This window comes from Pinus tabuliformis, chromosome 9, assembly GCF_031772625.1.
Source record: "Pinus tabuliformis cultivar Carrire ecotype Pingquan chromosome 9, CPIR1, whole genome shotgun sequence".
In the NCBI taxonomy this organism is placed as follows: domain Eukaryota; kingdom Viridiplantae; phylum Streptophyta; class Pinopsida; order Pinales; family Pinaceae; genus Pinus; species Pinus tabuliformis.
This window is the reverse complement of record NC_142307.1, coordinates 1,472,312,994-1,472,338,521: the sequence shown is the minus strand read 5'-3', so window position 1 is coordinate 1,472,338,521 and position 25,528 is coordinate 1,472,312,994. Positions and strand designations below refer to the sequence as shown.

Below are 25,528 nucleotides of genomic sequence, written 5' to 3'. Positions count from 1 at the left end.
CAAATTAAGGTGGCTGAAGTAGACATTAGGGACCCTCCTTCCCCTATTGTCTTCTTACTCTGAGATCCAGATCCGAGCGAGGATAAGGTTTGGGGAAGGGAGTTTATTTAAAACTTGTTTTAGATCCTAGGACTAACTTAAGCTAAAATTTACCAAGATAATTTCACTTCACTACAAAGCAGTATGGATATTTGAATTTGTGTTTCATATGTTCTCATTTGGCAAGTGTTATCTCCTTTGAGCAATCCTTATTTACTTCTAGTATCATATTAAGCATTTATTTCATTTTCAAGCAACTTCCAAATTGATGTACTTGCCAGGTATCATTTTCCATTTTATTTTGGAAGTACTTATCTTTTGTGGCATTTTTACTAAAAGCTCTTCTTTCCGAGCTTTCCTTTTCAGAATCATTATCTTTACTTGGAACATCTGTTTAGCAAGTACTTATCTATTGGCATTGATTTTACTTTGATTATCTTGCAATATTCAATATTGTTAATGTATATGCTTATGAATGTGCGTTGATGCTATATAGTGAATTGTATCATTGATGCTACATAGTGAATTGTATCTTGATCATCATTACTAGCTCCTGGAACTTAACTCGAGCCTTAGATATTTTTTTAGGGCTCACCCGCCTTGGTTTCGCTAGAAGTAAGCCTAAATGGAGGAATTGACAATTAAGTGACAACCTCAACTCAAAACTTTCCCCCAAGGCCACACCAAGTGGAATTAAAGGATTTCTCCACCATAATCCTAGATGTGGATTAACGCAGCAACAGTGTCCGAACTTGCTTTTAGTGATATAGCATTTATTTTACCCCTTAATGATGAGTCAACTTCTCACTCATTAGGGTTGGGACATGTATCAGCTCCTTTATTATATGATGAAGCATCTAGTGCTCAGGAACTGGGTGATGCCTAATGAGGGGGGTAGAGCTCATGTTAGGATTTTTCCCACATGTTAATTAATGTCCCAACCATCTTTTGCATTTTAACTTTTCTTTTTCTTTCATTGTGGTTGTCTTATGCTTTTACCTTTCTTTTAGCTACATCAACCTCTAAGGCAAAGTTTTTGGCTCAGACTCAAGGATAAGGATATGAGGGTGCCAATCCCAATGAACCAAGCAAAGCAAACCCACAGGATGGACATGAAATCAAAGAAATGGAGAAAAGTGGTAAGTATGGAAAGGTTATGGACACGTTACTTCAATCCAAGTTTCCCAAGTAGTGCCCCTCCTATAACCCTAAGGTTGTGATGTCTTCTTCAAGTTAATTGCCCAAAGAAGGACATAGTAGCCTATCTAACCTCATAGGCTATAGTCATGTCAAAATGGGGAGTTATTATTTAATGTTACTTAGGTAAAATTAGATAATAAAAATTAAATTGGGGAAAATGGACGGAAACTTGCAAGTCACTCAAATTTGAATTTAGGAGGGAAAGACCCTAAAGAGAAGCTATATAAAGAAAGGAGGAGAGTCATTATGACTAAGATGGATTGTTGTTCTTCGTGATTCTAAGTTGAGTGTTCTTGGATTTATTGCAATCAACTAATAATTATCCAACGTATTTAATTATGAAAAAAAGTATTTCACAAACATGAATGCAATATTCACAAAAATAAACTGTGGAAACTTTGATAGAAAACCGATCACAAAATGGACACAATATTTTCAGACAAAACGTCCCTAGAAAAACCCTGAATGGAAAACCAACGCTTCGGATCTAAGAGTTTTATTAATCTTAAGCAAATTTTGCAATTGATGAATATTACAATATTGCTTGCCAAACCCCAGCAAAGCTCCAGCAAAATATTTATTCACCTTCACAAGTCGATCTAACCACAAGAAGGCTCACAACCTCCCTCTACAACTTGACACGGCCTCTCCTGTCAACTACAGCCTATACGACCTCACACGTGCAACTTCTGGACCCTCTGATGCTCACAGCCTGCACAGAATTAGCCTCTCGGCTCTACTGGCAACTCATACTGCCCTCCTAGCAATATCGTCCTCCATAAGGAATCTCAACCTCTCAAAGAGAAAACTTGGTCCTCTTGGAACCCTCAGAGCTTTAATAACTCGACCAACCCTGTCTGCAGAAAAATATTGGGAGAATTTCTCCTTCAGATCTCGAAAACTAAAAGAATATTGATGAAAGAAAACTCTAAAAATATTGACAACTTCAATTGTTGTTGAAGCCCTCACTAGTGTCAAACCCCACGCTATCACTGCACCCTTTTCACTACAATGAATGATCTCCAAGACTGCCCATTGATTTCCTTTATAATCTCTCATTAAGAAATCAAAGGCAAAGATCTAGATCTGAAATGATCTAATCAATGGCTAACATCGCTTAGGAACCTAACTAAAAGTCTCTAGAGGAAAATCGACCATGTCTCAATTATTACTAATTATTTAATCTATTTCCCTAAGTTAAAACTTCAGAAAATAACTAAAAATTGATCAATTCATTTAATTAAGGCATTCCCATCCAAAAGAATAACTTGGGCTTGGAGATATTTTCCGCTCTTGTGTTCCTAGCCTCACTGACACCACCTGACGCTAGAACACTTGTCCAAGCTACATCAACCAACACTTGTGGGGTTTTATGTCTTGAAATTTGGGGCAGCTATGGGATAAATTTTCCATGAGAAACCCAACTACCCCAAAAGAAGCCCATCGTGCCCCAAGGAAGAATTCAATTTGGTTAAAGGAAAATCTTAGTGTTTGGCACTCCTCTCATTATTATTGAATGTGGCACAAATTTGGGCAAACAATCATTAAGGAAAATATATTTAAATATTATTATGAGCAAAATTGAATTTATGTTTCCCTCCAAATTAATATCGGCCTCCAAATGTTCAAGTCAGCCTGCCCCAAAGGACATGACCCTTCGTATATGGAAACAATAAATAGGCATCTATACTTCTCCATTTTGACATGAAAAATTCGGACTTCTGTGGCTCTTATCTACAGCCTATTGTGGCACTTCTCTGCGGTCTAGTGTGACTATTGTCCGCAGCCCAAGTATGGTTATTCTCTGCAGTCTAGTGGCATCTATTTCTGTGACCTAGTGACATCCATCTCTGCAGCCTAGTAGCACTTATCTCTGCAGCCAATTGTCATCTATCCTTTGTATATTGTTCCCTCGTATATTTGCAGTTCTGTCCAGAATTGTTGTTGTAATTCGCTCAAGTATCTTGTATATTTTAGTTAGGGTCGTGACCTTAAAAAGAAGGACTATACTCTGATCTATCTTTGATTGACAAGCCGCAAATCCTCAGTCATATGCGCACGGTTCTGTGATTCTATATATGCTTATTGGAAGGCTGAATTGTGACAAATTGTTGGATGGGTTTGGACACTTTTTCTAGGCAGTGTTCTGAGCTTGTTTTTGTGTCTTATTATCTGCAGTTGGATCTGTGTAATTCAGTGGGACATAAGTTGGTTTTGGAAGGGCTCAAGCCCTAATAGGAAGTCGATATAATGCTGAGTTTATTTCAAGAAAAGTTATGGGTTTTTGTGGAGATTTGAGGCCCAAATTAGGGTTGTTACTGCTGCTACAGAAAGCCCTAATCAGGGCTGAAAATCTCTGATCTATCTGCACAGGACTGAGGTGTATAAAGGCAGAAAAGAAGTCTTCAAAATAAGGAATGTAGTCTCTCCCGTTGTTTAATCCTAGATGATCAGATTGTGTGGCATAATGAAGGGTTGTAAGAAAGATTCTAGCCTCTAGGAGAGACCTAGTTCCTTGATCAAAAGGAGCAGATAAATCATTGAGTGTGTACAGTCTTGCGGCAGTTATTCTTTAAGTTGAGGTCAGTGTTCTTTATGACAGTGATGTATGGTATGTTTCATGACAGCATCCTTTATGACAGCGATACAAATGACGGCTTCCTTATGATTGTGATGTAAGTGATTCATGTGCTTATGGCAGTATTAGATGGCAGTGACTCGTATGATGAATGACAGTGACCAATGATAAAAATATACATAGCAGAAATACTTGTGCTTGTGACAGTAAATGACAGCAGTGATACTTATGCTTATGGAAGCAACTCTTATGCTCACAACAAGTTATGTATATGACAGTGAATTTATGACAGAGATGTGTGGCAGTGTTCTCATTGCAATGTCCTTATGACTAAGTTGTATGGCAATGTCTCTGCATGCCAAAATCTATATGACGACAGTGAAGTATGAAGTGCTCTATGACAGTGACAGAGATGTACACTGTGCTCTTATGACAATTTCATATGGAGGCCTGTGCATGCCTCTCTATTATATTTGTCTGCAGCTAGGTTGGCCCTATGAGGCCTAATGTGATTGATGATGAAAGGCATATGTCTCATTCTTATTGTAATTTGTATCTCAACTGAACATTGATGAATATATAATAGAAGAAGAAGAATTGATTTATGGGTTCTCCCACTTGTGGGGCTTTGCCCTGGCCTCCGACCAAAATCCTAGTATCTCTATTGTGTATGCTTTTCCTCTGTTGTTCCTTACTGTTTCGCTGGATTGTTGATGTTATTGTTCTCTCTAAATAATTGCTAATGATGATATGATGTTATGGGGTGAATGTAATGTGAAAATGTTGAAAAATTTTGAAAATGCAATTATCTACAATAGAGAACAACCTAGCCCTAAAAGTTAACACTATGGTCCTTGTCTCTGATTGGTTCGGTGGTGAAAGATTCCACCCTAACCAATCTTCCCATCTGTTCTTGCTACAGGACCGAATTCCGGTTGGGATCTATTTTTTTGAGGCAACAAAGGGCTGGAGTCTACCTTTCTGAGGCAACAAAAGGGCGGTATCTATCTTTCCGAGGTGGCGAAAGGCCGGGATCTATCTTTTTGTCGCAGTGAAGGGCTGGAGTCCATCTTTCTAGGCAACGAGGGGTTGGAGTCTACCTTTCTGAGGCAACGAAAAGTTGGGATATATTATTCTAACACGGAAGGGCTAGAGTCTATCTTTTTATGTCAAAAAAGGGCTAGACTCTACTTTTCTGATGAAGTAAAAGGCTGGATCTATCATTCTAAGGCAGCGAAAGGATGATATATATCTTCCTGAGACAATCGAAGGCTAATATCTAACTTTCTAAGGCAGCAAAAAGCTAAGAAGCTATCTTTCTGAGGCACCAAAGTGGCCTAAATGGCCACATTCAGGAGGCAACAAGGGTCTAATGGTGAATTCAGGGCGCCGGCTGACTAGGAACTGAGGCAGAAAGGGTGAGTAACAGTGTAAGGTAGCATAAAGGGGATGGCTACAGTTTTGTAAGCCTAGAAACCATGTTGGGAGACTATTGATCTTTGTAATTTTGTTATTTGTTTGTTGAATCGGCCCTACTTTATAGTGGTTTCTTGTGGAAACAAGTATTGCTCGAGTTCTTTACTATATTACATGTGTATTCAATAAAGATCATCATTGTTTTATAGATTGATGAGTACTGCAACACTGTGATGAAATACAATTCTTTCATGTGTTTATTGAAAACCCTAACTCAGAATTGCATGCCAAGGGTAATCTCTCCAAGAGGGATATTATAGTGATATCAAAGTTGTGCATCCTGCCAGTTTGTGACTATATGATTTCTGGAAGCTCCCGGAAGATAGGGGGAACGTTACAGTCAAGAAAAAGAAGGGTGGCAACAGTTATACAGATTCAGTCATGGCGAACAGGGAAGAGCAGCCACCAGAGATTAATCTTTATACATCTTGGGGGAGCTAGCAAGAGGGCAACAATAGATGGCTCAATAGATGACACAAGGCAATAGCAGGTGGCCCAACTTCTTACCCAGATTTTGGCAAACTAAAAAATGCAGGTAGCAATGGTGCTTGTGGATCCAATGAAGGCAATCATAGTGTTAGGCGGAGAGAAGCAACAACCATATTCTTGGTCCTTTTAACATCCCTGCACAAACTAACACAAGGGAAACCACTAGGAGGACCCCTAGACCTCTACTACCCCAGTTTCTAAAGGGTCAGGGAGTTATAAACCAAGGACCACCAGAATGAAATGAAGATTTTTCAGAATATTTCCATGAGTATGCATCACTAGAAGAGGATGTTTGAGCAACGATGACCTTTACAGAGTTCAGTATAGGGGCACACAATAGAACTTTGATTTACTGCACAAGGTCGGGAAACTGTCCATTCCATCCTTCGATGGGACATCCAAATACTCGGCAAGGTCTTAGGTACAAAAGTTAGACACTTACCTCCAATTAACCCAATGTTCGAAGCATGGGCAATCAAATTTGCCACCCTACATTTGGAAGGAGAAGTTCATGAATGGTGGTACCATGGATTGATCACCATGGGGCATTCTAGCATTACTTCTAAAGTGGACCTCGCACCAAGGTTGATAAACCGGTTTGACAGGAAGTATCCAGAGATAAATTCAAGGAGCTAGCACAGCTCCAGCAGACCGGAACACCAGATGCCTACATTTCTGAATTCCAACGAGTAGCTGTTATGGCGACAGACATATCTGAACAAAGGTTGATCATGCTCTTCACAGAAGGTTTAGCTAAACCATTGTGTGGTTGGATCAAAGCCTTCAAACCCACCACCCTACGAGATGCCATCACTAGGACGTGAGACATGGAAGATGCATTACCTAAAGCTAAATTTTCATCCAAACCACTCATCACTCAGAAGAACAGAGATAAGAGGCCATTTCAGAGAGAGTGGGTTGGGAAGGATAGGCTGGATGATGAACTCGGAGCGAGATGTGAAGCAAGAAACTCTGCTTCGATTGCAAGGAACCATGAGAACTAGGTTACAGATGTTTGGGCAAGGGAAAGATCCACCATAGTGAGGCGTTGTCAGACAGCGACGATAAAGAAGATACAATGTTAGCACCAAGCAATGAGCCTAGCAGTTCAGAGGGGGAGCAGTCCCATGAGGAAGCTAAAGGGGATAAGAGGTCTTGTATGGCGATTAAAGGTGCTACTATCACCACTCCTTCTGGTGTCCCTAGATACTACACCTTCAAGATCAAGGAGGTCATACAAGGACAACAAGTTGCAGCTTTGGTCGATAGCGAGGCAACTCACAACTTCATCGATGCAGCCTTAGTGGCAAAAGAGGCATTTCTACAAAAGATTTTGAGGGCTTTAACATTGTAGTGGCTGATGGATACAACATGACATGCACACGGAGGATTCCATGCTTGAAAGTGACACTGGGCAATTCCACATTAATCAATGACTTCTATGTGAATGAATAATTCATACTTATGATATATAATGAAATTATGAAATTATTCATAATGAAAGTAAACCTACTCATGAAGTCTACATATGACCAAAGATAAGGATAATGATAGAAGTTAGGGATGGAGATCACAAAGAATTAGCTGAGACTGATTGTGTAGACATTCATGGAGATATTGTGGATATAGTTATGGAGATGGCTGAACCAATTAGCCAAATTGGAAATTTATCATGGGAACCTCAATTCTATAATACAATGCCTCATGTATTGTATTGGTGTGTGTGAAAGTGATGTATCAATATTGTAAATTAGTACAATGTGATTATTATGTGAATATCTCTGTTCTTGTGTGCATATGTCTTCATGGCTGCTCATAATACCAACATTTGGTATCAGAGCAATGGGAAAGTTGAGATAGCTGAAAGTTGTGGTGCTGGGTTGATGAACCTAAAGCTCATGATCTAAATTGTGGAGCTGGAGCTGGAGGTGGATTTAAGGATGTACCTGTGAGTTTGTAAAAAGTTTGTGTGTGCATTATCCAGCAGCTAAGCGCCATCTTCAACCCTGTCGCAAACTGTATGTTTTGCAGGCGGAAAGTCAGTGCAAAGAAAAGCATCTGGGCTAGGAAGAGTCGATGCAACGCTGCAGGACCGTGGTTGAATGAGCAGAGCTGCCACATGATTTGGACGAGTTTCAACTGCTGGACGTGTTTGGACAAAGTTGAATTCTGCTGCTGGCATTTATAGTGCCAAAGACTAGATTGAAACTTGCAAGTAGCCACCATTGAATATAATGAGTTGCTACGCAAATGACAGAAGTGGATTATGCAACACATGATAGTTGAAACCGCTATAAAGCCCTAGGAGTGTGGATGTTGTAGATGATTAGAGCTATCTATGCATAGAGCTGTGTTTGCACTACTGATTCTTTAGAGGCAGAGTCACTAAATGTATTGGAAGGGGTGTCAATCCGGAATACTACAATGGAATGCACTTACTGTAATTGAAGCTCTAACTGGCCATGAAGAGGATGAAAATAATTCTGAGAACAGATTTAGAGTAGCTCAGATTTAGTTTCTGATTTGCAGCAGATTTGAAGTCCGCAGATTCAAATTGTCACATGGAATGCCAAGCCGTGTGAGGAAGACCGGAGACAACTTTTACAAAAGGGAGAAATTTCGTGTTCACTTGTTGTTGAAGCTGCCACTGACAAGATTCCTGGAGTAAGGTAGCTTGAGAAGCACAGCAGAAGCGCACATGATGCATATGGATATGATGCAGTTGTTAGTCTTATAATCGTATAATCATGATGAATCGTGTGAACATCGTGCAGGATGTCATAAGGTTGGAACCTTTGTGGTGGTCCGTGTATGGACCTAATTAGAAAGTATATTGACGATTGTGAACCTCTTTATTGTTTTTTTTGGTCAACATGTGAATTTTTTAATTTCATGAGTTTTCATATGAGATAAAGGAAAGAAGTAATTGTTCCTTTTTGGTTCCATAGGAAAGTGAATGTGAGAAGATGTTTTTGATATTAAGTGAAAGTAAAGGTTGGGCATATCAAAGAAATTTTTAATTTAAAGTCTTGTATTTAGTGGTTAAGAAAAACGTTGAAAGTGAATGGACATGTGAGTCTTTTATGTAATAAGTTTAAAGTCTTTCATAAAAAGTTGTGAAAGTTGTTGATACATCAAGTCAAAGTTCACGTTAAAGTGTCCAAGTTAAATGAAACTTAAAAGGTGCATGATCGGTGTTACCTGACACCTTTATTGTATTTGAAAAACGAGTGCATTATCGATTGTACCCGACACTCTTGTTTATTGTGCTTATTCAACAACAAGCGAGCGTGATTGTGTCCAGGGGAGCGTAATTCATTGAATTTAAAAATGGGTAAAACAGGCATATGACTACAAAATGCTAACCAAGAAATTGAACTACTTCAACATGATCTTGATGATGCATTTGAGGAAATTGACAAGCTACACCAACAACATAAAGAAGACAATTGTTGATTGCACAAGAGGATGCATAAGTAATCTAGAAGAAAGGTTTTTTTCACTGGATGAATGGACAAATGATCTCCTCAAACTTAATGATAAGAAAGATCAAATGATAGAATCTTTGCAGCAAGAATTAATGGCAAAAGTAAATGTATTGTCAACACTCGAAAGTGAACTGAAAAATTTCGACCCCGGAAACAGAACATAGAGGACACACGCGCGTGCGCGCACACACACATATATATATCTCAAAAACAGAAAAAGAACATGGACAAAAGATCCAAATTTTTTGGAAAGTGGAACATTTACAAAACACTTGGAATCCCTTCAAATCTCAATTTCACCTTTCACTTGCACAATGAGAGACTATGAGAGCTCTTTCTATATCGCTAAAATGACAAAATATGAGTGTAGGCTTTCACAGTTTGAATTTGTATCTTCATATATGGTTGCTTCTGGAAAAACTGTGGAATGTGAATGAAATGTCCCACATTTCAAGTGGACACTTCACTCATCATCAACAAATGAAGCTTATGTGAGAATAAAGAGAGAGCCAAACTAGGTTAAATAAACCGGGGGATAACGGTTAGATTAGACAGATTCAACAGAAGAAATTTGCCTAGGAGAAACTAAGGGAGAAATTTGAACGGAGGGTGAAGAATTAGGGTTAATGGATTAATGAAGTAGTAAATGTACGAAGAATTAAAAGTAATATTATCAAACAAAGCATCTTCTGAATTGACTAGAAAATTTGTTTAATTGATTAAGGTCCACTTAATCGGCTTGCTTGAAGGATGTTAGTTATTTTTATTATTGTTAATATGATATTATTAATATATTGTTGTTGTTACTACAATATCTAATAGTATTATTATGTTAGTTATTTTATTATTGTTAATATGATATTAATAATATATTGTTGTTGTTACTACAATATTTAATAGTAATTTTATATTCGCTTAATAATATTAGGTCAAAGCAAAGGGACCAAATTTTGTTATAATTATAATGTTAAATTAAAGTGTTTAATGAATTATAATGAACAAGAATTTTATTATGATATTATTAATATTATATTATAATATCAGGGTCGTAATATTATTATTGAGTTATATTATTATTACTACTACTTGTTATAATATGTAAGTTATTATTATAATAACATGAAATTTGTTATTATAATGAGATATAAAGTTACTATTATTAAATTTAATATTATTATTAGGTTAGAAGTTAATAATGATTATGTATATACAGCTTGAGTGGGCCTAATAGTTAAGAGCATGTGTTTCCTCTTAAGAGGCCATAGGAACAAAACCAAAGGGGGGAGATTATGTATGCCTTTGTAGACTTAGCAGTCAAATCATTGCACGGAGGTGAGTCCCTTGTCCCACAAACAAGGGGGTCTCATACACCAATTTGGTGTCTGGCTTGGCCGTGACCTTAAAATTGGATAATAATAATAATAATAATATAGATATAAAATTATAATTAAGAGAATTAAGAATTAATATTGTTATGTTCATAACATTAGTATTATAATACTATTAAGAAGGTATATATTTGTTATATAATTATTAATAATTGGTTGCTAATATGATAATAAGGAAATTTAGTTAACATTAGAATGGTTATTTGATATACATTTTTACAATACTTATTAGAGGGCTGATATCTGATATTATTGAGGCAATAATGCAATATTATTGAGGCTTGATATTATTCTAACAAAGATGCTTGGTTGATTGATTCAATGTGGTTGGTTATCCTCAAGTGTGGATGAGCTAACTAAGTCACATTTTCTTATATAACATATCATCCATAGCCCTGAGGGTTATTTGATATACATTTTTACAATACTTATTAGAAGGCTGATATCTGATATTATTGAGGCAATAATGCTATATTATTGAGGCTTGATACTATTCTAACAAAGATGCTTGGTTGACTGATTCAATGTGGTTGGTTATCCTCAAGTGTGGATGAGCTAACTAAGTCACACTTTCTTATATAACACATCATCCATAGACCTGAGGGTTAGCTCAATTGGTTGATTCCCCATCATTAAAGCACCTTTGCAATCACGGGTTCAATTCTCTCAATGTCAAGCTCCGTGGTAGAGCCAACAAGAGGTGATCCCTTCAGGTCAATCTACCGGATACAAATATTCCATGGATGTAGTAGTCACTGATCTCTAGTGTTCGTGAGCCACACATAATTAAATTACAAATAATAATAATAATGAACAAACAAAACAAAAAAACATCATCCTAAATTTTTGGATTTAAAATTTTACTTTTAGCCATTTTCCCTCATTCCCAGTTGCATTAAATTGCAACCCCATTGGTCAAAAATATCTTCCCTTAAATTGAAGGTGAAGGTGGTTGGAGGGTGATTGTTAAAAAGTGCCCTCTCCATGCAATGAAAAAGTTGAGGGATAAACTGAGTTGGAAGGGGCACAAAGAGAGAGAGTTAGTAGGGGAGAAGGGAGAGCACATGCATGAGAGAGCAACTGGCAAAAACCAATGAGGAAGGTCAAAATCGAAACTGTGAATTCATAAGAGAATGTCTCAATTGTGCTTGGAAGTCAGCCACTGAGATTCTAGACCTGTGGGGCCCACGTAGGGCATGTATCAAGGTCCCTAAGGCTCTAAGAAGTGGTGAAGTGGGAGCCTGATTACAATTATGTGAATCCAGTGAATGGAGCCACCGAACTTCAAAGATCCAAAAAGCTATGGTTTTTCTTTACCTATGATGTCTCTACACAAGAAGTTTATTCTCCCTTGGCTCAAATCTAGATGAGTGAAGACCATATTTCCCCTTCCAATGTCGCAAACTGGCTCGAGTGTGGCCAAAGGTGAAAGAGAAGGATCAAATTGGCCTACAATTGGGAGGAAAAGCATTCCTCATCCCTTAGTTGCTGGCAAATTTAAATTCTCAAATAAGTATTATTGTACTACTTAAATTGGTTTGCTAATGCTTGATTAATTTCTTTTAGTTTGTTTTGTGTTTTGTGATGTGAATAAATTCTCTTCTTATGGTGGAAAGAAAACAAACTTACAAGAGGTAAATGCGCCTATTAAATCATTGGGTAAGAATACAAGCTTTCATTAAAGTTCTCGGAGGATAACTTTTGAGTTTAATTTTAAGAATTTTTCCTTAGTTTACAATGAGGTAGAAATTGGAGTTTTTCGCTATACAAGCCCACCAATTTATTTCCTTCATTCTATGTCCTCCTTTTTAACCCAGATAAAATCATAACTTTTGCTGGCTAAAATCACAAGTATTTTGGCTCTCATTCAAATGCACAACATTAACCATAAAAAGGCATATTATTCCTCCTGGATGTATGTTATTTCCATGATCTTATTCAGTCTAGGTCGTTTGGTTAAGTGCAAAGATTTCATATATATATATATATATATACAACATGGTCATGACTCTTAACTTATTTTAATGATTCTGCATGAGAAGATCCTAATTATTAGATATGTCTAGTTTTAATTTTAATGGCAAGCTTGATTTCTTCACTAAATTATTGGTAATCATGATTTCTTCCTATATTATTGGAATCTTGATTCATTTTCCTAAATTAATGGAAGGATTGAATTCTCTTTTCACATAAACAAAGCAATATGCATCAACGTGAATTCTACATTTGTACTACGGTGCAATGCTATAAATTCACGTACCTGTGCAACAGATTTAGCTAGAGCCTTTAACAGAGTAAGAATAAATCCTAGAGAGATAAGTTCTTATCTATCAGAAAAAAGTTAATACCATTAACTCTAGTGAAATTTCGTGTAAAATCTACATCTTGAGAGAGAAAATAACGTTTTTTCCTTTATTGACAACTATATATATATATTGGACGTTTGGTTTGAACACTGATTGGGCCATTGCTCCATCAACATATTTGGACCTTTGCTCAAACCAAAACGTCCAAAAATGTTGTTGGAGGAAATGGCCCAACAAGTGTTCGAAGCATGGGTCTAAATATGTTATCAAAGCAGTGGCCCAATAAGTGTTCAAAAGGGACATCTGAAAATGTTGTCAAAGCAATGGCTCAATAAGTCTTCAAAGCAAAGGTCTGAAATATTGATGGAGCAATCGCCCAAAAAGTGTTCAGTGCACAGTTCCAAAATGTTGTCAAAGCAATGGCCTCATAAGTGTTCGGAGCAATGGTCCAAAAAAAATTCCCTAACTGCTCTAAAGATTTACTCCAATAGATTTTCCCCTTGATTAAGTTATGCTCCAATAAATGTTTAATAAGACCTCTGATACATCATGGGAAATGGTAATAATCTCCTCCAACAAAAGAGAGATGGCAAGAATCCTCTCCAACAAAAGAATTTGTGCAACAATAAAATAATAACACTAATATAGTTAGTATACTTAGCAGTGAGATAAGAGATTAAATAAACAATTTAATATATGTATACATATTATTATAGTTAATCAAATAATTATTAAGATAAGCAAAATAAAAATAAAGGCAATGTAGATATGTATGAGAAAGAATAAGGTGATCCACTAAATAAGGATTGAAGAGCCATAACTTTGTGCCCGCGGCTCCAAATCAAGCAAGGTTACAAGCATTGGAAGACTCTTGACAAGCACCACACCACTGCCAAGTTAAGGTGATGATAACAACAAATCCAAACAAAAATTTGATAATCAGCCTTCTTGAATCTTAACTGAACTTAGGGATTTAGGATGTGACATACTGTATGTATATAGGTATGCCTGCACATTAGATAAGACATAATTATATTAATGTCCTACAAATGACCACAAAAGTAGGTCAATGGGACTAAAGAGTACAACTAGTATGAAATTTGAATATAATGTGGGAGTGCGAGCGCAACTCGTAGAAATGTCGAATATAATATACAGAAAGAAGCCTAAATAACATCTGAACATATGTACAAAACTGTGAGAAAGATATGGTGATATAAAACACTAAGTGAGTTTAGACAACTCAAGAACTTGTCAAGGGAGAGAGTAAGAGAGAGAGATTGGACAATGAAAATGATGATGTCAAGGTCTCCCCAAGGGCCCAATCTGATGGTCGAGACTCGAGGGCAAGGGGAGTGAACAGGGCACTAGTTCGCTATCAAAGTCCTTCAAAACCATCACAGGGTTCGACTATGGGGGATGTACGAGCACAGGATACTCCTAGCATTCAAGGTAGAAAGAAGGAAACCCTAAATCGATCTTTAGTTGCTCCATTGTGTCTAGGAAGTAGTCTGACAGGCAGGAGGTACTCTAAGTCCATTTGGAATTGATCTCCATACCGCTCTAAGAACTTGTCCCCTGGAGTACAAACTAGTACTACCAAACTGGTCTCAATAATATCAGTTGACCTCCCATAGGGGGATGTTGAGGAGAAACCCAGGGTCTCACCATTTTGTTGTCTGGTGCACTCTGAAACTTTGTCAACCATTTGTTGCTCCAACTTGATGGATCAACAAGTATGAGGTGATTGGTTTCCTCATCTTAGGGCGAGACATGGCATGCAAGAGCTAAGATCTATGGTAAAAAGATATTCCTGATGAAGAGGGCTAAGCATCGGTGGTCCTAGTATCAAAATAAAGTAGAGTGGGAGCCCTTTGAATCGCTATAAAGGAAGTGATAGCATCTTCTAATCCCATACTGAAAAATAAGGTGCATCTCCTTCTCCAACTCCTAAAGGTCACATACTTGGCAAATCTATATGGTGATCTGTCTCTATCTAGAGTTGATGGGAGACAACATGAAGTTTTCCCCAAGGGATCCTAAGTGAGTACATCAAATCAATGTTTCATGAAGCGGGGACATTTTTTGGAAGTGAATACGCAGAAGCGTCATTTCCCAAAAATCTAGGAAGCGAAGCATCTCAGAAGCATTTGGATTTATATTAAAAAAAAACATCCAAAATACCAAATTAGTTGTAGAAGATATGAAAACATGCATATTTGTACATAAATCAAGATAGATATGGCATCCATTGTACATCAATGATTAATTATTCGAGCATCAACCATCTAGAATCTAGATTCTTCTCCTCTTGTCTCGCCTTTGCCTCTACCTTGATTGTCTAGGGATATTAGTCAACATTGCCCAATTTTGATCAAACTACCTAATCCAAGCCTTAAAATATGGTGGAAAAAGCTTAACATGCTTGATCAATGATTTTGACTTGATTGAAAGGTAATTTTTTGCTAAGGCCATGACAAAGGAGTTCAACAATTAACACCACCAACACTAGGGTACATGAGCACATATAGGGCTTGGTGCTCTTGATTAAATTCCAATCACATACCCTCATACATGATATAATCTAAGTCAAATACCATAATCTCAATGTTCTTGAATTCCTAAAAACTGTTAAGTCTTTTGAATTTTGAATAGGATATGAATTCTATTTTCTCCATATGACATTTGATGAGGCTGGAATCACTCTCAAACATCCTGAGTCATTTCATGGTAATATTAAAAATTTAAATAAGAGGGATGAAAATGAAAGATAAAGGAGAATATCACTTTTACTTTAACATTACCATGAGGTGGCATCCAGGAAGCATCTATGGAGCATCAAGGGAGCACCTTGGGTGTGTTCGAGAAGCCCCAACCCAACTTAAGTCAAAGAAAAAATAAAAGAAAAACATTAGAACCCCGCAGAACCACCCATCTCCCTTTGGATCCGTTGGCAATCTGCGGCGAATCCTTTTCCGGAACCGCGGATTAGGCTCGTGATGTTCCGGATTTCTAGGAATCGCCTCAAAACAACGGAATTGCGGATCCACAGTTCCGCTAGGATCGCCCAAGGATCTGTATGGGGCGCAATTTCGGCCTTGGATCCTTGTGGGGGGAAGGATTGCGCAACATTGCATCAAATACTTGTGCATATAATAGGGGCAAGTGATGATGCCATCCCGCAGCTTCAAAAAGTGCTCTAAGTAGAAGGACACCTTTGAGCCCAAGCTCATCGAAGGTGAAATTCATGTGATCTAAATGTATAATCTATAGAGTGCATCCAATACTTGTGCATATAAGGGGGACGGATGATGATAGCATCCCGCAGCTCCAAAAAGTGCTCTAGGTAGAAGGACATCTTTGAGCCCAAGCTCATTGAAGGTGAAGTCCAAGTGACCTAAATGTATATTCTATAGATAGCCTCTTTGATAACATGATTCAATGCCTATCTAGTCAACAAGAGATGACTCAATGCACCAAGGGAGAATCCAAATGAGGGAAGGTGCTCTGGGGAGATAGTAATTGACTATAGAAGTCGAGATGCCTCTAAGAACCAACCTTGTGGGTAGCCTGAGGGAGGATCTAAAGCGAGAGCCTCTGAGGAGCAAAGTGCAAGGTAAGGATGCCTCTCTCTCTGTCTCAGTGGTAGAGATTGTGAGAGATTTGACAATATGAAGAAAAGAGACCAAACCAAATACAATCTCAAGGCAGAGAGCGTGAATCTCGAACTCTTCCTGGATGATGGACCACGGAACCATCCAAATACATCTGCACCTGAGAAGTCCAGTTTGTCTACAACAAGCTTGTTCCCCAAATATAAAATCCATAAAGAACTTTAGGTCTGATGATGATATTGTTTAGTCAAGATGTCCTAAAACTACCCCTAGATGCATTGTCTCTCGATGAGGAACAAGGAACCATACCTTTTACTGAACCGACGCTAGGGAGCTTGACGCAAACCAATGTGAAGTCCCGTAAATTGTACCCCTAAGTGTGTGTAAGCTATGGTGACCTTAATCTCTCACTCGGTTTCAAAAAATGTAAGCCTATAATAGAGCTCTTTGACACATTAAAGATCAAACCCTTGGTTTCATCATTGGCTATCAGAGGTCGCAAAAACTAGTTAGTGCATTGATCTATCTCTGTAAGCTATCAAGATTAAATGCCAACAAGACCAAGTCATTTTCGAATAGGAGCGAGGAAATCAACACTTGATATAGAAGACAACCATTCCCCTCTTGGATATGCTCATGGAGGAAAGACTCTAACTCATTGATATAGATTCCAAAAATGGGTCAATGAGAGGGCCCCTATTTTACCCCAATGGTGCTCTAGATGAAGTCAGAAAGGTCATATGCCATCCTAAGCAACTGCAATACTAACTCATATAGTTTCATGACAGTTACCAACAAGGCCTCATATATGCCAACATCGTAGTGTTTGGAATAATGCCTCGCTCAATATTTGTGTCAAACACTTTCCAGAAGTCTACAAAGCAACTATAAACCTCCAAAGAGAGATGACAAGCCCCTTTAACATCTCGAAGTGTGAAGATTGATCAATCATCTAGTAGATGGGGCAAAAACCTACCTGTCCTCTAGCCCTGAGATGAAAACTCTCCAGTTCCTCAGAAAGCCAATGGTGTAGGACTGTGGCGTAAAGCTTGAAGAATGTATGACCCTGATTTGTGGATCAAAGGAATAATGTGTTCGATCTAGGAGGGGGGCAAGCTTGAACATATCACATGATTAAATAAAATAGCAATATGGGAATCATGGGACTGGACACCATGCTTTAAAGAATTTGGCTTGGAGCCCTTCCTCATCAACTAGACTATTGATGCACATAGCTCAAATTGCTCCCTTATTGTCCAACTCAAATAAAAAGTGGCAAGTGAAAGGAGCGGTGGAGCGACGAGTCGAAGATAGTCATGTGTGAGGATGAAACGAAGTTATTCATGGAGGGATTTGCATTCATCATCAAACCATCTATTTATGAGACAAGAGTCAGGGATAGGTTTATGGGTATGATGACGAGTAGAGTGGGGTAGGAGTCAAGGGATGGTTCCACGAGGATCGAGAAGCATATCTCATTTGGTTGTGGTTGTGGTTGTGTCCAATGATCTAAAGTGAAATGGGGGGGTCAAATCCTTAAGGCAAGTGGTGTAAGATGCGGCGTAATCCCTATCAAAAAGGAAGGTGATGCGGGGAGGTGAGGAAAGGGGGAGAAGTAGAGATGAAGAAGGTGAGGAGAATGTGGTCTACCAAGGGAAGGTGGGAAACTGAGAGGTGTTGAATATGTGGGAGAAGGTCCTCACTGGCCAAAAAGTAGGCAACTAAGCTGCCCTCCCCCCCCAACTATCGGAGAAGCAAGTAAAAGCTCCTAAGCCCAGAAAACAAAGGAGCCTATTTAGGATCAGTAAGTCATCGGAGCCACCCCACTACAAGAGGTGTCTCCCATAACTTGTGAGGGGTCCATTCCTATCCCACAAAATCCTATGAGAACCCACAGACTTTGGCTCTAGCTCTGGAGGCAAAGTGTGTCCTTGATATTATCTATAAGCTATGCCACAGGGTTCATTGGACCTGAACCTTGGCAAACCTTAAAAAATGGGTAAAAATTCATTTAAGTTTGTTGGGTTCGAGGCTAAGCGGCACAAAAAATTCCCAAGTGACAAGGTTACAAGGCATAAAAACTCATTTAAAGTTTGATAGGTTCGACACCAATCGACAATTACAGTAGAGAAAAAATCTCGGGCAAGCAAGTTACAGGTGTACAAATTTACGTTAGGTTCAAGCCCAACCAACATAAGATAAACCCTGGAGAGGAGGTTACAGGGCATGAATCTGTGTTATAGACTAAAATCGCACACAAGTTACAAATTGGGATCAAGGTTATGCATTAAGAGACTGGGTTACAAAATTACCATTCTGCGTGTAAAATTTTAACCATGCTTCTAATGGAATATTTATCCTATTCATCCAAGAATATATGTTATATATATTATAAATTTATATTTATATTTATAAAAGAATCATAAATTTATTTAAATAATATTGAATATTAATTGTGTATATATATAGTGCGAGCGTTGAAGTCCCAAGGAAGAATTACCTGCCCGAGAGTGGATTAGTGGGAGATGCCTGCATAAAGAACAAGGAAAGGGTCTCCCTCGACTCCCTATGTAGTGAAAAATGCAACAAGGCTAGGGGGGAGAAGCGAACTGCAATGTAGTGGTTCTGAAGAAGGCATTTGTTCCAATGGAACTGGACCCAAAAAGACATTGGCATGCTCATTTGATGGCACCATGGTAAACCTGCTCTGTAAGGAGTCTTGAATAACACATGCCACCACCCCCCTCCCAAAAGACCCCTGACGCTGTTAGATCTAGTCTCCTATGGACATGACCATGCCCAATGGTATCCATGGATTGGGAGGGGGGATCCACATGGGACTGGTGTGCATCTCTATGAGGAAAAGAAGGTCGTGGGATCCAACTGTGTCACGAAGTTTACCCAATGAAGACCAAAACATGCCATTACAGTTCCAGCAGCCACCATAAATGCCCCTATCAATTATTGGCCATAACTTCCAAGTAATTATTTACTATAATAGTTAAATGAATCCATTGTATTTTCAGGGAAAAAAGTACCAATTTAAGATGGGAAGTTGCAGAGACACTTGATGGCAACACAAAACCATTCACATTAACAATTTGGTAATGTGCTTCTCTTGTACTCAGTGGCGAAACTATTGAATGAGACAATTTTTCTACTATCTCATATGTCACAATTCCCTAAGGGTTTCTTTTCCATGGTCTCTATAGCATCATATATTTAGTAAGGATATCGAAATATAATTATATTTCTTAACAGTATTTTAATTATTTCAAATCCTTTCAGTTTCTAATGAATGGTCAAACTTGTTAAACACAGACGAGAAAGGAAAATATCTCAAAGATGAGTAACCTTGAAGCCCAGCTAATAATCTCCACAATATAGCAACTGCAAGACTAGGAGAAAAATAAAGGAAGTAATCTTCAGAAAAGTACTGCAGATATTCAAATCTGAAAGTGTACTTGAAAAAGGGTAAAAGCAGTAAGAAAGGGGAATACTTTTATCATCTCCCCTTGCTGTTGATCCTGCAAAGAAGACTCCACCATACGAATCTTCTCATTAAAATCAGTCTCAGCTTTTCGTACTTCTGCCATAAAGTTTTTCCGTTTAGCCATTGCTTCAGCCTCTCTATCCAGTGCTTTCTGTTCCCTGATCAAACATATTAAGAAATAAAACATATATTAATCCTGGAAAAGACCAATTGTTTAGACATCTTTCTGCCTTGCACAGACAACAAAAAGAATTTAGAGAAATTCTTAAAAAATGAGAACTCATTTCAATATGGCAATTTATAGAGAACAACTTACTCAAATTTTGCATAACTTTCTTTTAATTCTTGTAATGCTTGACGACGTCTTTCAATCTGTCCCATCCGAGAAAATGTTTCATTTTCACGCAACTTCTCATCTCTCTCTAATTGCCTCATGAGCTCTCCCTCTTTAGCAGAACTTATTTTATCCATTATGTCTATATCATGTTCAAACTTTTTAAGTAATGTTCTTTCCTGCAAATATTACACAAACAGCCATATTGTGAATCTTGCCTCAAGGAGATAAAGTCCATTAAATATGCAGAAAAGCAAATAAATATTCTGCCTTATAAGCAAAAAGGTAACACAAGAAAACCCTAAATTAGACGAGAATAATCTAACCACCTATGCTTGCCTACGAAATACTACAATAATGAGGCAGCTGCCAAAGATGGTAATTTTATGAAACTGGAAACCAAAATACAGTCACCATTTATCTAAATAGCAACTCCCGGAAAGTATAAAATAGTGTCAAGTTGAAATTTGATTCAGAATATGGAACGAAAGAGATTTTGCTTTATGTACTAAAGAACATTTTTAACATTTGGCAATTATCATGAAAATGGTAAATTTTATATGGTCAAACCATCTGATATTTGATGTAATTTGTACTAAAAAATTATGGAGTAAGTCTATGAGAACTTGCTAATCATGAATTAGATTTGCAGACAAGGAACTATCAAGAAATTTGCATTATTTATTTCAAAAGACACTAAAGTATTGGTTTTTTCAGTGTATTATATATAAATCTCCATCTAGCTTTATATATATATATAGAGAGAGAGAGAGAGACCAACTATCTTTCATTATCTAATGAAATAAAAGTTGATTGCTCTGCAATCAGAAATGACTCACACTACAGTTTTCAGATGAACCTGAAAGAAGACAAAAAATACACATTCACAACACTAGCAAGGAAGGATCGGCTGTCTTTTCAGAGATATCTCATAAAACTGAAATAATTCAAAGAATATTAGCATGGTACTTGCTCAAGGATGAAATGCACAAAGATTTTTTACAATTAGCATGATGTAACAGACTTTAGTAATTTGCAAAAAAGAATGGGAAAGGTAACTAATAGTGAAGTTGAATTCAAATGGCTTTTCTGGGCATCTAAAGAGAGGCAAGAGAGAACGAATTAAAAAAATAAAAAATAAAAATAAACTCCTTTCTCGATGAGACTCTCACCTTAACACATGACACCTTTTCTTCTTCTCGCCTCTGCAAAATATATCATTGCCTCCACCATAAGAATAGAACATTCCTCTCCTTCAGTCAACATGAACTTTGTGCAGCCGCCCACCACAACCCAAGAACCTTATGGCATTCCCTTTTCCACAAACACCATGCCATAACCCTAGACATAGACCCCTAGTCCATGTTCTCCCATACAACCTCCCTTTACAACATTCATGGACAAGCCCCCACTCATGCCACCTCTTCTCCAACAGAGACATCAAAAGATAAACCAGGATCATGAGAATAGACAGGGTAGATGGGGAAGGCCTACAGGCAAAATTCCTCAAGCATGGCATCCAATCCCTTGACTCTCACACTGGTAATTTATTCAACCATATGATTGCTTTGGTTTACCCAACTCCTAGGCTAAACACAACATTCATCCGATCCACAAATCAGGGAGAAGTTCTGAACCAAACAAACAACCATACTGTCATGGTTGGACACACAATCTTGAAGCTTCATGCCACAAGTCTGCAGTTGCAGCTTTAAGACAAGATGGAGAGTCCACACCTCAAAGCCAAAGGATATGCCAATTTTCACCTAGAGTACTAGATGACCAATCACATCTTCACACTCACAGCCATTATTGAGTAGATCCACCATTGCTCTTCGAAAGTTTATTGTTACTTTCTAGACTTTTAGAAAGCATTTAACATGGTCCCAAGAGAGGCCTTATTTCAAAGGCTTCGTGACATTAGCATCTCTAATACCTTCCTAGCAACCATCATGAGACTATACAAGTCAGTTCTAAGTCACCTTAGGATAGCACATGGCCTTCCTAACATCATCCAAATTACCACTAGGGTAAAACAAGGGTGCCCCCTCAAATCAACCATCTTTGGGATCTACATTGTCAAGTTGGACTCTTTCCTCCACAAGCACATCCAAGAAGGAGACTGTTGCCTTCATCAATTGCTGATTTCCCTGCTCCTCTTCAACGATGACTTATCTCATTGGTCTCTACTGTAAGGGCCTATAGAGGTAGATTGATGCCTTGGCCAATTTTTGTGATCTTCAAATTGATAGTAAACCGAGGTAATACCAAGGCTATGATCTTCAATGCATTAAAGAGCTTTCTCTCTAACCTACATTTCTACTTCCAAGGGGGAAGAGATCAAGATCATACTATGTACACCTAGTTGGAGATCCAACTCATCGGACCTCACTTTAGCATGCATCAAGCCTTATAACCTCAGATCAACAAAGGGTAGGCTCACTCACCCTCCTCAAGTAACGATGTTTCCAAAAGTCAAATTCAAGACATCATGTCCAAAATTCCCCTCATGGAACCAATTATAAGACCCATGGTCCTCTATGGTTTAGAGATCTAGACAAAACTTGCTACAAACTTACTGGGCCCAAATGAAGAGAGTACAGACCCTACATCTCAAGAACATCATCCAATGCAAACATGCAATTCACCGACCCATTATTTAGGCATAGTTCTAAGTCCAACCCTTTTGCCTTGACATCACTTTTCATCTAGTTTCCTTCCTACATAGGTTCTAGACCCCTGGAAGAGAGAGGTACCCCTAACTTGCACCCTGCTCCTTAAAGGTCCTTACCTCGGATTGCCCATAGGCCATGCATGACGTTCATTTTCAAATGCCTCTTGACTTCTCCAATTGATCAACATCTCTCATGGCACCTTCCCCCTATCAAATACTCTTTAGATACACCAAGCCATCTCTTGGTAACTAGAAAGAACTGAACCAAGCCATCAAAGAGGGCGCTACAAATTGTACACCTAGGTTACTTGGATCTCACCTACAAAAAGGCTTGGATATAAGATGTCTTTCTATCCAAAGCACTTCTTGGAGTTCTGAGATGACATCATTATCCATCCCCCATATAAAGACACCAGATGCACTCATTTAGGATCCCTTTAGGCCAACTTCAAGTAAGCTCCCTTAAACTTTAGGTGAAGACCAATTCCCATACTCCTCAACCAGATAGGATCTATCAGATGTGCCACCTAAAGGAGCCAAAGCCAAAGATGCACCTCATTTTCAGGTGCCCTTCTACTATGAGAAGGGCATTACCATTGCCTCTATACTATATAGGGACTCAAGGAGCTCCTCTTTCACTTTCTTCTAGTACTACGATCAAAGATGCCTATCCTTCTTCACCAGAGAGATACTCAACCAGATATCTCAGTTCTTACACAACCCACCCTGCCACGTGACTACCAAGAGGCTCACATCATACTTTCATGTTCCACTATCAAATCAAGGCAACAAAAGACCATTAGATCTTTTAGAGTATTTTGAATCGGGATTTTTTCATGAAATCGTGATTTCTTGGCCTAGCCAATTTTATCAACCAAAAAAATTGGCAGTTTTTTGGAGGGTGAAAAATATACCACTTTATCGTAAACAACACGAAAAAATAACAATTCCAGTTAACTTTTTTGACTTCGTACATTTTTAATTTTGCCAATATTTGATTTACGACTTTTTGGTTTTTTGGACCCTTGCCAATTTTATCTCGATGTTGATATTTGCAACATTAGTTGTGAGACCTCAAGTCTCCCCTTGCCACCCCCTTTCCACTAAGTAGCCAATCAGAATCCTCAAGGCTTGTTTAGAGGTGTCAAACAAAGCCTCAAACCACATATCATCACAGTGACAATCAAACCAACTCTAGATGAAACTAGAACATGGAGCTTTTTGCCCATCATAGTACATCCCAACTTCAGCACAGCAACCAAAGTTCTATCCAGAGCTTCTTCCTTTCCACCTTTGTTAATTTTAGGTATGTTCTATTCTTAGAGCAAATTTACTTCAATTTTCCATATTAGCTCAATATCAATTCCAGATTAGCAATCACATTTAGCATGATAGTAAAATGCAGATACAACATAAACATAAATCGCAGAAAACAAGCCAAGGCAAGAGGACACAAGATGTGGCACCAGCCAGGGACAAACCCCAATGTGGGGAAACCCTTGATCAAATCTTCTTATGATCTTCAATAGTTCCGCAGAGAAAGAGATAGAACAAATACATTTGAAGTCAACACTTTGACTTGCCAAAATGAGAGATCAGACATCAGAGATCTTCACAATGAAGATGACACAATGAGGTTGTAGATCTGATGACAAGGACTGCAGTTTTGAACTCAGGTGAAGGCATACTTATTAGTCCTCATTCTTCAACTAATTCTTCAAGGTGATTCCATCACCATGCTGCACCTTGCTAGTTTAAATCGCAGAAAACAAGCCAAGGCAAGGGGACACAAGATGTGGCGCCAGCCAGGGACAAACCCCAATGTGGGGAAACCCTTGATCAAATCTTCTTATGATCTTCAATAGTTCCGCAGAGAAAGAGATAGAACAAATACATTTAAAGTCAACACTTTGACTTGCCAAAATGAGAGATCAGACATCAGAGATCTTCACAATGAAGATGACACAATGAGGTTGTAGATCTGATGACAAGGACTGCAGTTCTGAACTCAGATGAAGGCATACTTATTAGTCCTCATTCTTCAACTGATTCTTCAAGGTGATTCCATCACCATGCTGCACCTTGCTAGTTGACTAATCTTCAACGCAATAATACCAACCCATGACAATAGCTCTGTCCATCTCATATTGCAGCAGCATCATACAGCCCTCTAATGGCTTCAGCAGTATGACAGCTCCATGTATTATGCTAATGATCTGAGCCCTCAAATACCCATACGAAATATTGACTGTGGTGTTATGGCCTGCGGCCTAACACACGGTTTTCCTGTAGCAGCATAAACCTCTACTGCTCACAAGGAAGTTTGCACCTTCATATTCTCTTACATGATCAGCTCATCAATCTACCTTCTATCAATGACGAAGCTCCACCAAAGTCACTGAACATAGGCCTATATTAATCTTCCTTCATCAAGTTTAGGATCTCACAC

General features: G+C 38.3%; 1 protein-coding gene and 1 pseudogene across 1 annotated transcript in view; one reads left to right on the top strand and one right to left on the bottom strand.

Annotated features, from left to right (window-relative positions):
- LOC149154172 (uncharacterized) overlaps positions 1–25,528 on the bottom strand; it is a 137,067-nt gene that overhangs the window by 48,554 nt on the left and 62,985 nt on the right. Inside the window, exons 4-5 of the mRNA XM_089437804.1 lie at positions 20,388–20,584; positions 20,079–20,229 (exon numbers count right to left, since the gene is read on the bottom strand). Of these exons, the coding sequence (XP_089293930.1) occupies positions 20,079–20,229; positions 20,388–20,584 (348 nt within the window). The remainder of the gene's footprint in view (positions 1–20,078; positions 20,230–20,387; positions 20,585–25,528) is intronic.
- LOC149154173 (U6 spliceosomal RNA) lies at positions 21,318–21,414 on the top strand (annotated as a pseudogene).